Source organism: Myotis nattereri, assembly GCF_964212035.1.
Source record: "Myotis nattereri genome assembly, chromosome: 7".
In the NCBI taxonomy this organism is placed as follows: domain Eukaryota; kingdom Metazoa; phylum Chordata; class Mammalia; order Chiroptera; family Vespertilionidae; genus Myotis; species Myotis nattereri.
In genome coordinates this window covers 31,510,000-31,522,359 of record NC_138082.1, presented here as the reverse complement: position 1 = coordinate 31,522,359, position 12,360 = coordinate 31,510,000, and the positions used below count along the sequence as shown (strand labels likewise).

The following is a 12,360-nucleotide window of genomic DNA, read 5'->3' as shown; positions in this document are numbered from 1 at the left end:
ACATCAATGATTAAGAGTGAATCACTGGGGATTGTGCCAGAATCGAACCTGCAACCCTTAAGTCCGAAAGCCAATGCTCTATCCCAGCCGTGGGCAAACTACGGCCCGTGGGCCGGATCCGGCCCGTTTGAAATGAATAAAACTAAAAAAAAAAAAAGACCGTACCCTTTTATGTAATGATGTTTACTTTGAATTTATATTAGTTCACACAAACACTCCATCCATGCTTTTGTTCCGGCCCTCTGGTCCAGTTTAAGAACCCATTGTGGCCCTCGAGTCAAAAAGTTTGCCCACCCCTGCTCTATCCACTGATCCAAACTGGTCAGGACAAGCTCTTAATCTGAAATGGGTCAGTTCTCTCAGTATCTGATCCATCAACCACAGCAGATGTCTGGTAAGGTTGTGACACATTCCCAACATCTGCCTCCATAACACTATGAGAAGCTATCATACCTCTCTAGTCTTAAGATACAAGCACTAGAATTCTAATTATTTTTTTCTAAGCTGTTTATTTCCTAAAATTAATACTAGGCCTTTGGTCATTTGAAATAATAGTCATCTTCTTTACCCATGATGGCAACTTAAAATATTAGCTAATGCTAAAGCATATATTACTATTTTTTATTTATGCTGATTTTTATGATATCTAACAATATCTATCTACAGAACAAATAACTTTCTTTTTTATATCTCTAGACTAATAAACAACAATAAGACCATGAAATAAGAGGTGAATCTGAATCCCAACTCTATCGCTGCCTACTTCCCTAAATAAGTAAGATCTTTAAGCTAAGCCCCAGGGTTCTCATTCACAAAATTGAAACAGATAATAACAAACTAAAGAATGGTGTGAGGCACTAAATACAGTTCTTGGTACATAGTAAGCACTAAAAAGTTAGCAATCAGCAGCAACACCTACAAATTTACAATGCTTATTTGTAATATAAAGTACTAAGAGAAGGGTCCAGCCAGAGTGGCTCAGTTGATTGAGCAATGACCTATGCACTGAAGGGCTGATGGTTTGATTCCCTGTCACAGCATACACCTGGGTTACAGGTTTGATCCCCAGTCTGGAAGCAACCAATAGATATTTCTCTCTCTCTCTCTCTCTCTCTCTCTCTCTCTCTCTCTCTCTCTCTCTATTGCTTAAAGTATTACAAAGGGTATTACATATGTGTCCTTTTTTTTCTCCGCCCCTGACAATCCCCTGGCCTCCCCTACCCCCCAATGTCTTATGTCCATTGGTTATGCTTATATGCATGCATACAAGTCTTTCGGTTGATCTCTTACCCCCCTCCCTCCTGCCCCCCAACCCTCCCCGGCCTTCCCACTGCAGTTTGACAATCTGTTTGAGGCAGCTCTGCCTCTGTAGCTATTATTGTTCATAAGTTTATAATGGTCTTTATTATCCATGAATGAGTGAGATCATGTGATATTTTTCCTTCATTGACTGGATTATTTCACTTAGCATAATGCTCTCCAGCTCCATCCATGCCGTTGCAAATGGTAAGAGTTCCTTCTTTTTTATAGCAGCATAGTATTCCATAGTGTAGATGTACCACAGTTTTCTAATCCATTCATCTACTGATGGGCACTTGGGCTGTTTCCAGATCTTAGCTATGGTGAATTGTGCTGCTATGAACATAGGGGTGCATATATCCTTTCTGATTGGTGTTTCTGGTTTCTTGGGGTATATTCCTAGAAGTGGGATCACAGGGTCAAATGGGAGTTCCATTTTTAGTTTTTTGAGGAAACTCCATGCTGTCTTCCATAGTGGCTGCACCAGTCTGCATTCCCACTAGCAGTGCACAAGTGTTCCTTTTTCTCCACATCCTCTCCAGCACTTGTCGTTTGTTGATTTGTTGATGATAGCCATTCTGACAGATGTGAGATGGTACCTCATTGTTGTTTTGATTTGCATCTCTTGGATGATTAGTGACTTTGAGCATGTTTTCATATGTCTCTTGGCTTTCTGAATGTCCTCTTTTGAAAGGTGTCTATTTAGATCCTTTGCCCATTTTTTGATTGGATTGTTTAACTTCCTTTTGTTAAGTTGTATGAGTTCCCTATAAATTTTGGAGATTAGGCCCTTATCAGATATGACATTGGCAAATATGTTTTCCCACACAGTGGGTTTCCTTGTTGTTTTGTTGATGGTTTCTTTTGCTGTGCAGAAGCTTTTTATTTTGATGTAGTCCCATTTGTTCATTTTCTCTTTAGTTTCTAGTGCCCTAGGAGCTGTATCAGTGAAGAAATTGCTTCGGCATATGTCTGAGATTTTGTTGCCTTTGGCTTCTTCTAGAATTTTTATGGTTTCCTGTCGTACATTTAAGTCCTTTATCCATTTTGAGTTTATTTTTGTGTATGGTGTAAGTTGGTTGTCTAGTTTCATTTTCTTGCATGTATCTGTCCAATTTTCCCAACACCATTTATTGAAGAGACTATCTTGGCTCCATTGTATGTTCTTGCCTCCTTTGTCAAATATTAATTGAGCATATTGGTTCGGGCCGATTTCTGGGCTCTCTATTCTATTCCATTGATCTTGTGCCAGTACCAGGCAGTTTTGAGAACAGTGGCTTTGTAATACAGCTTGATATCTGGTATTGAGATCCCACCTACTTAGTTCTTTCTCAGGATTACTGCAGCTATTCAGGGTCTTTTTTTATTCCAGATGAATTTTTGGAGAGTTCATTCTAGATCTGTGAAGTATGCCGTTGGTATTTTAATGGGAAGTGCGTTGAATTTATAGATTGCTTTGGGTAGTATGGACATTTTAATGATGTTGATTCTACCAATCCATGAACATGGTATGTTCTTCCATCTGTTTATGTCTTCCTCTATATCTTTTTTCAACGTCCTGTAGTTTTCTGAGTAGAGGTCTTTTATCTCTTTAGTTAAGTTTATTCCTAGGTAGCTTAATTTTTTTGGTGTGATGGTAAATGGGATTGTTTTTATAATCTCTTTTTCTGAAAGTTCACTATTGGTGTATAGAAATGCCTCAGATTTCTTGGGGTTAATTTTGTATCCTGCTACATTGCCAAATTCATGTATTAAGTCTAGTAGCTTTTTGATGGAGTCTCTAGGGTTTTGTATGTATAATATCATGTCGTCTGCAAATAAGGACAGTTTTACTTCCTCTTTTCCAATTTGGATGCCTTTTATTTCTTCTTCTTGTCTAATTGCAATGGCTAATACTTCCAGTACTATGTTGAACAGGAGTGGTGAGAGTGGGCAACCCTGTCTTGTTCCTGTTCTTAGGGGAAATGGTGTTAGTTTTTGTCCATTGAGTATGATGTTGGCTGTGGGTCTCTCTCTCTCTCCCTCTCTCTCTCTCTCTCTCTCTCTCTCTCTCTCTCTCTCTCTCTCTCTCTCTCCTCCCTCCCTCCCTCCCTCTCTCTCCCTCTCTCCCTCTCCCTCTCCCTCTTCCTCTCCCTCTCCCTAAGCATGTCCTCAGGTGAAGATTAAAAAATAAAGTATTAAGATAAAGAAAACAGTAGAATACACTTTTTTTAGTTAACAAAAAAAGATGAAAGACAAGGTTGTTTAACAGTGATGGGAGATTAACTTGATTGGAAAAGGAAAGAATAGAACAAGAAAAAAGAATGGAAGAGACAGGATGAAGATCAAATAAATGACAAATAGAAGATTTTACAAAGCAAAGTACAGTATTCTGTGAGCTTCTGGCAAAGGGGGCCAAGGATGCTGATTTTCCAGGAGGGCGGGCTCTAGAGAACAGTTAGCAAACTCTGCTCTTGCCAGTGTCTAGGAGACTTGGTTGAGGGGCAGCAGCACTTAGCCAACGGCATGGCAGGAAGAGAGCTTTATTCCATACGTTCCTCCTCAAAGGGGGAACTTTCATAATCATCTCTTGCCAAATCATTCTCAGCCCCACTCTCCTCCTAAAACAAAACAAATCTTCTCTCCTCTCCATTCCCATCCTTCAAATGTAATCTCCTCTATGTGGACCTTCCCCAATTCACTTAGAGTTTCATGCTTCTATAAAAACATGTATTTCTCTTTCTATCTTGCAAACCATAATACAGTTGTTCCCATCCCCTTTCCATACAGCCTAGGAGCTCCTTAAGAGCAAAGCCTATAACCTATTGGAGTTTGTACCTCCAATATCTAGCACAAAGCAAGATGGGTGGAAGATGAGAAGCCCCTGGTACCCTGCACTGCTGCAGGCAGAAACATCAGGATCATGGCTCCTAACTATTTGAGCAACATGCACCAACCCTCTGTTTTAAAAACCTGAGGAAAGCCACAGATGCTCAGCCTAGAAAAATACACATGCACTCACTCAAAAAAATAAGAAAAGAATAGTAAGCTAGGAGTCAAAGGATTCTGGATTCTACTCCCTGGTTCTGTCAAAAACTCCAAGTTCTCAGAGAAGGCAATTTCTCAACTGACAAAATGAAAATAAACTATCATTTGCCCTTCAATTATCCTTCATTAGATGACTGTAACAAAAATATACATAAATACTAAAAATGTGGAATAATTCTGAAATTAAAATTGTTATATACGAGCAAATTGTTTTTTATATTGGCTCACAGCTTGCTACTTTTACAGCTATCTATTTTGCCAAAAAGAAACCCCAAAAACAAAAAAACATGCTGTGAAATAAATTGACTGTTTACTACAATAGCTAAAAGAACTGTTGTTTTTTTCCAAAACCCCAGAGGCCCTATAGTTTACATACCCAAGAGGGGTGAGCACAACAAGTATAAAGAAGCAAAGACGAATAATCCAATTAAATCACATTTGTTCACACCATTGACTACAGATTCCTTTGATAACAATATGCTTTTGTACTAACAAACCTGTAATACAATTGACCAGTATGCTTTGAGATGCTGAGCTTCTACATGTCTGGGATTCTTGATGGCAATCTGAATATTCTCTTCTCTCCAGTTTGACCTTATCATCAATAACTGTCACAGGTGGGCTGCAGTCAACAGAGCTCCCCTCTTCAGAATGGGAAGCTATGAAATATTCTAACTAATGAGTTCTAAGAGACAGATCTTCTGGGGCTGACTTTAATATAAAAAGCCACTGTCGTCCTGGCTGGTATGGCTCAGTTGGTTGGAGTGTCGTCCGGTACACAGAAAGGTGGCAAGTTCGATTCCCAGTCAGAACACATACCCAGGTTGCAGGTTCGATCTCTGGTTGGGGCACATAGGGGAGGCAACCAATCGATATTTCTCTCTCACATAGATGTTTGTCTGTCTGTCTGTCTCTCTCCCCCCACCTTCTCCCCCTTCCTCTCTCTAAAAATCAATTTTAAAAAAAACAACACATGTCCTTGGGTAAGCATTTTTTTTTTAAAGCAACTGTCAGGCAGTCACGTGAAGACCCTTAGGGGCTCCACAGAAACAGTGTAAGTTAGGAATCCCTCTACATTTCAAGTCTGCTGAAAGTGGAAGAGGACCTATAGACACACCCAGGCTGGCCTTCTGTCATTGCCCCTTCTCTACTCCTACCAGCAACCCAGCAGGGTCCTCCTGGCCAGTCTAGGCTCTTCTTTTTATCCATGCCAATCTTTTACAGATATTAACTGTAAAATAGAAAAGCAACAGGTTGTGTCTACGTACTCTGAATGTTTTGACTGTGGAAATACTATAAGAATTTTTGCAAATTCTTATCTGCTTAACTAGTTTCAGTGAATCAGAAATCCACAAAATTAAGACGTTTTAGGGAAAACCACAACTTTGCTTTGTTGAGTCTTAAAGCGGGTATAGGTTTTTTTCTAGAAGTAAAGGCACCAAGGCAGAAATAAGAATGACCAAGTCCTAAATCTGTCCTTTTAGAACTCAACAACAACAACAAACCCATTCAACTCCAGCCTACCCCCATGTTCTTAGGCTTCTTGCCCAAAGCAAGAGTGCTTCTGACTATACCAGGAAAGGATGTGCTTGCTCGTCTTAAATAGAAATGTGTAAAGAACAAGTAACCAATTTATTTATTCATATGCTTGTTTATTTTAGCCAAGGACAATAAAAATGCCAGGCAACTTGGCCTTGTTCCTCTAAGCAACCTCTGCAGAGCTCAACAGGTGTTCTTCACTAATCAACACCTAGTCAGCTCTAGACCTACCCAACTCTTCCGTTTCTTTCAATTCTACCCACTATCACCCCTTAAGTCAAAGAAAGCCATATTTCTTGCCCTTCTTTGGCTCATCTTAATTGTAATGCTGTCTCTTTACTTTACCAAATGACCTCTAAGAATACTTCCTCTGGCTCGAACCCTTTGGCTTGGCCTTAATGCACTCCTCTTATCTTCTTGGACTTGGTCAACACTGTGCTAAATGATGCTTTCAAGAAAAGAGAAAGTAAACTAAATCTATCTATGTCCCTCGGACCTGGAGCCAAGACTTAACTGTGCTTTCAAGGAATCAGAGGAGGAGACTATATCCACACTAGGGGAGCAGGGATCTGGATTAGAATAATTCACTTTCATAAAACACTCTATACTTAACTTCACAGCATTAATAAACATTATCCTTAGCACTGGCCGGGTGGCTCAGTTGGTTGTAGTGTCATCTGTACACCAAAAAAGTGAGGGGTTCGATTCCTGGTCAGGGCACATATCTAGGGTTGCAGGTTCGATCCATGGTTGGTGTAGTCAGGGCACATACAGGAGGCAACTGATCAATGTTCTCTCTCAATCTGCTCCTTTCTCTCTCTCTAAATCAATATAAAAAACATATCCTCAGGTGAGGATTTAAGAAAAATGTATCCTTAAATTTGTATAAGTGCAATTAGTATGTGTCTCTTCCTGCCTGTACTCCCCACCAGACTAAAAGCTCTATGAGGGCAAGAACTATGTCATCTTGGATTATGATTAATTTCCCTACACCCTACAAATCCCTGGCACACTGGTCTAACTCAATTATTCTAGCCCAGTCAGATAAAAATGAATTAAACTTATGCCTCAACAAAGCTCTGGTATAAGGTAATACTTCCCACATTTCTAGATCTGTTATTAATAAGAACTGCTACCATTAATCTGGCACCATTCTATGATTTTTACAGGTATTCTCATTTAATCCACATGACAAACCTAGGAAGTAGGTACTATGATCATTCCCATTTTATGGGAGAGGCATTTGAGGCATAGAGAGGTTATATAATTTGCAAAGCATGTGACAGGAAAGACAAATCACAGGGGAGAGAGCAAGGAAAACAACTCAAATCATTCCATGTCTGCTCACCAGATGCTTCTATGTCCTAAGCATTACGTGGCCTGTTTCTGAGACAACCACAGGGCCTTAGGGGTCCATAACTACTCACTGATGCACCATGGATGCAAAAGGCCCTGAGAAGTCTATAATTAGAAAATGAAAATTTAACTCACCTTCCACTGCTCCTCTGGAAGCAGCTTCACGACCACCAGATCCCCATTCAAGGCTCTATTACGAGCAACAATCCCATCAATAAAAATGTCTCTATCACCATCCTAGGTTGAAGAAAGAAATAAAATAATTAGCTTACCAAAGCTTGGAACCAAAAATTATTTCCTTGGTTTAAAAACTATGAACTCCACAATCTGTCCACTGATTTAATAGGAACACTAGTGCCTAGCCATAAGCAGACCTAGAGGGAGCTCAGTCCCTTTGGAACTAACAGAAATGGTGACAAACACATAAGAGCAGATTAACAGAATACTAACAAATCACCAAGTAAGAGAAAATCTACTACATGCAGGTCAAAGACAAACAAAAAACACACGAAGCAAAAAACTAGGATTGCATGCTTTCATAACTGAAATAAGAAAGGAGTAGGTTATCCTTAGGTTATCCTTTTTACGTTTTAAATAAAATAAAGCATGCTGATATCTTTTCTACATCAGCTAAATTTTTTTTAAATAAGGGTAAGAGTTAAAAAAAATAGAAGGTTTTCAAGAAAACAGAACAACATATAATCCCTCAAGAACATCGAGAGCTAGAGCAGCTCTAGAATGTGGGTTCTCTAAGAGGAAGCCAGCAAAATCCTACTCCCCCAAATCTCCCCCCAGAAAAGTGGCAGAAAGAAAATTGGGATTGTTTTTATGGATGCAAAGTAGATAGAAAGAAAAGGAATGTAAATGAGATTCATAAAGCATTCTCATGTTCCACCTATCTCACTGACCTAGGAGCAGGGTAAGCTGTGAATGCAACAAGGCTTGGGTACTTTCACCCTCAATCACATGCTTATAAACAACCCACTTTCAGCAGTGTAGCCCCAGTGAACTCTGCAGGTACCGATTGCTAAACTTAAATCAGTGCCAGATTACGTTACAAAAATAAGCCAAATTTTACAAAAATACTTAAGTGGAAAACATAGCTAAGAAAAAGCATGCCTTCAACAGTTAAGTGACAAAATTAAGTATTTTCCAAATGTTTCATCAACAAACATGCAAACATGTACTCTTATTCTTTTATCATTCCACAAGTTTATACTACGTGCTTCTTTTCAGAGGATAAGAGAGAAATAAAACGTTAATTTTTCTTAAATAGCAAACAGGCTTGGAAACTCAAAATTTTCTAATATAGATGCTATAGAATGGATTAAACACTCAACAGACAACTACAGGTGATTACTATGACATGTTAGTCAAAGTTAAAATTAGCATTCCAAATTTACCACCCCCACGGGATTTTAGACACTCAGCAATTTTTACAGTTTCTGGTTACAAATCATTAGAGATCTTTTAGAACAGTCTTTCTGTTCAAGTTCCACTCTAGCCATGGGCTGGCAGCTATGCCTACATACTCTGCCAAACCTGACCCACCCTAGTCCCTGAGGGACAGCTACCATGTTAGCTACAAAGACAGAATTACCACAGTTGACCTCAAGACAAGCAAGAAAGAGGCAACCAGAGAGTGAACAACTAAAGTGTGACATACCACCATCAATCACTGCCTTCTGCAATTTATAAAGCAATAGGATATCTCTGGCTTCCTAAGAATGAAAAAAGAGCTGTCTGCATGTAGGTCATCCTACCCATTATCATGTGTCAAAACATGCAGTAGATGCCTCTTTCATGAGCAGTTACACCACCCTTAGACAGCTCAGAGATTTAAAACGTAAAATGCTGGTATTGCCATATTTCTATCCCAGGAAACCAAGAGAAGCAGGCTGAGTTGAACTTCAGACAACACACAAATCTATAAATATTGCCCCACTACTGAGCTCTTACTTCATTCATTCAGAAGCCTGTATCTATTGCAGAATCTCTTATTTTAAAGACACAAAACATGGGAATACCTCAATGTTAAAAGTTTGCATCATCCCTCTTAACTACTTTTTAAGGCCAAAAGGTTCAGCTCTGGATGTGAAAGGTGAACTGGCTGCAACATCTGTCACCCCATTCTTTTTTATGGCTGAGTAATATTCCATTATATATATGTACCACATCTTCTTTATCCACTCATCTACTGATGGACACTTAGGTTGCTTCCATATCTTGGCAATTGTAAATAATACTGCAATGAACATAGGGGTGCATATATCTTTTCAAATTAGTGTTTTAGATTGCTTCAGATAAATACCCAGAAGTGGAATTGCTGGGTTATATGGTAGTTCTATTTTTAATTTTTTGAGGGACCTCCATACTGTTTTCTATAGTGGCTGCATCAATTTACAATCCCACCAACAGTACACAAGGGTTACCTTTACTCCACATCCTCACCAACACTTGCTGTTTGTGTCAGTAATACTTTTTATATAATCCAATGGGTAAGACCTAAACTTGAGATATAAATGTGAATCCTTGGCTTCTGGAGGAGAAGGGAATAAAAGAACTAAACTGAGCTTGAGACCAGGTCTTAAGGTTACTATAATAACAACAATATCTATGAAGTACATGACTACACTTGTATTCTCACTAAACCTGTCCTGTAACATTATGAAATACTAGAGGTCCAGTAATTGGATTCATGCACCAGTGGAGTCCCTCATCCTGGCCTGTGCCCTCTCACAGTACGGGACCCCTCGGGAGATGGTGGACTGCAGGTTTCGGGGATCGGACCAAAACCGGCAGCCCGACATCACCCAAGGGATGTAGTAGTGCGCAAAGCGGCAGGCAGCCAGGGAGGAGCCTGAGCCCGGACGCCATGCTGCTCCGGTTGTGCCTGCAGTCGCCCAGTAGCGCTGCCACGGACGCAGGAGAGGTTCGTGGGATAGGTTCGCTCGGCTGCAGCTGCGCTCCCACTGTGGGAGCACACTGACCACCAGGGGGCAGCTCCTGCATTGAGCATCTGCCCCCTGGTGGTCAGTGCATGTCATAGCAACCGGTCAAACAGTCAACTGGTTGAACCATCGACCTGTTGGTTAGGGTTTTATATATATAGATGTTAACTGACATCTTATATAATAAAACCCCAATATGTAAATCGACCGAATAGCAGAATGATTTCCTCATCTATAAGCAAAAGTTTATTCCTATAATATCTTCTGCCTTGAAAAATATATAATTCTACTGCTATCCTATTTATGGTGTCATGGTTAAGTCAGGAATTTAAGAACACTGCTCTCTTAGCTTTGTATAATCAAGTCTTATTCAGAGGCCTGCTGCTAACTATATGCCAGGGTGGTCTTCCTTTAATGGAAAAGAGCCTGTTAAAATGAGTCATGAACATAAGGAAGGGTATAAAGACCCAATGGTAAAAAGCCTTGTACCAAGTCCTATCACCTACATAAAAGTGATGTGAGAAACTGACCAAGAAAAAAAAAGCATTACACATTATTTTTGGACAAATGTGCAGATTAGCTCATGCAGTAGAACGAAAGTAGATAGAATATTTGTTTAGGAAAGATTAACATAAATCAGTGGAAAACCCATAAATCCTTTTAAGCTATAAACCAAGGGCATCCAATTACATGAACTGGTGGGTGTCTGGGTGGGTTCAGCTGCTCTGCAGCCTAGTAACAAATGCCACCCTTTTCATTTGAAGTGTGATTTTAAGACTGGCAGAAAGGGTTGTTAACCAAAAGCAAATTTTGTTTAAATCTGAAACAAATCCTTGCCCGTCCTCAATTTTGTTTTACTACTCTGCTTTTTAGTAAGAATATATTATTTCGGTTCCAGAGCACATCTAAAAATTGAATGTGAAATTAAGTTTATTATAAAATTATTGGACTTACCGGGGAAGGAATGAAGGCTTCATGAAACTTCTTTGGATTAATTCTCAATACACCCTTTAAAATAAAATTAAAAATATATGAAACTTCAACAAGTTATACATGTATGATTTTTTATACTTATTTTATTCTCCAATAAAAAGTTTTAAATTAAACAGTTTGATCTAGAAAACAAGTTAGATTATGAGAATTGCTCATTAAATGCATGAAACATGATTTATATTGGTACTTGTAACATAGGGTTCCATCAAATACTGAAAGCTCACACTGGCTCTTGCTGTGAACAGGTAGAGGTAAGAAGTAACAGAGCCTGGCGTGGAGTGGGAAAGTGGCAGCTATTGGGATTATATATGCCCCTATATGTTGGTCTTCAAATTCAAACTTTTATTTTAAGAACAAGGTGATCAGGAAATTACACTTCACTATATAATGGCCTTTTTAATCTCTAAGACCTTTCCACAATTGCTTGTTTCTGTGACAATTTTCAAAGTGATACAGGTTGATTTCCAACCTGGATACTTAGACTCGAGGGATCAGATGCATAATTTTTTACTCTAGCCCCTCTGCAGAGCAGAATGAGTCAATAATTCAAAGTGGTCCAGAACCAGCTCTTAATGTAAATGGGGATCCTGGCTCCAATAGCCAGGCCACCCAGTCTGCCTTCAGCTTCATGTTATTCCAGCACCAAATCAGGGTCTGCTTCTATTTATGCACAGGGTGCAGGTGGGGGCTGTGCTCAATACCAGTTCAGTATTTTAGGCTCTTGCAGGAAGTTGTAACCCTCCCCACGTCCCAGCTGCATCTGAAGGCCAATGGAACACATGGGTGGAGGCCATTATTTTGCTAAGGGCCAGATTCAAAGAGTATCTTGAGAAAGCGTTTGAAATAACATTTCCCCCCTAAAATGTCGAAAGACTCAAAGACGCATAATTAACAAAACAGGTAAGGGCAGAAAATAATTCTTTCACTGGCCCACCATGTTTAAATTATAAATTTCCATGCAACCGTTTATACTACCAATAATATCCCAATACGACTACTACAAATGCTCCTTCAGTCCTTAGTTAAATAATTACTTCTTGAATTCTGACTATATTCAAAACCCTGAGATAGATAATATGGAAGAGAGAGTAATGACCAAACTCAGCCCAATTTGAAGTAAAGCATTGGTCATGCTCATATGCATGAATACAAGTCCTTTGGTTGATCTCTTACCCCACGCCTCCTCCCCTGCCTT

The 12,360-nt window shown here is 39.5% G+C and overlaps 1 protein-coding gene across 2 annotated transcripts in view; it reads right to left on the bottom strand.

Annotated features, from left to right (window-relative positions):
• DIS3L2 (DIS3 like 3'-5' exoribonuclease 2) overlaps positions 1 to 12,360 on the bottom strand; it is a 325,776-nt gene that overhangs the window by 248,486 nt on the left and 64,930 nt on the right. For both annotated transcript variants that reach the window (XM_081096258.1, XM_081096259.1), the window contains exons 5-6: positions 11,127 to 11,180; positions 7,357 to 7,458 (exon numbers count right to left, since the gene is read on the bottom strand). In XM_081096258.1, coding sequence (XP_080952384.1) covers positions 7,357 to 7,458; positions 11,127 to 11,180 — 156 coding nt within the window. The remainder of the gene's footprint in view (positions 1 to 7,356; positions 7,459 to 11,126; positions 11,181 to 12,360) is intronic.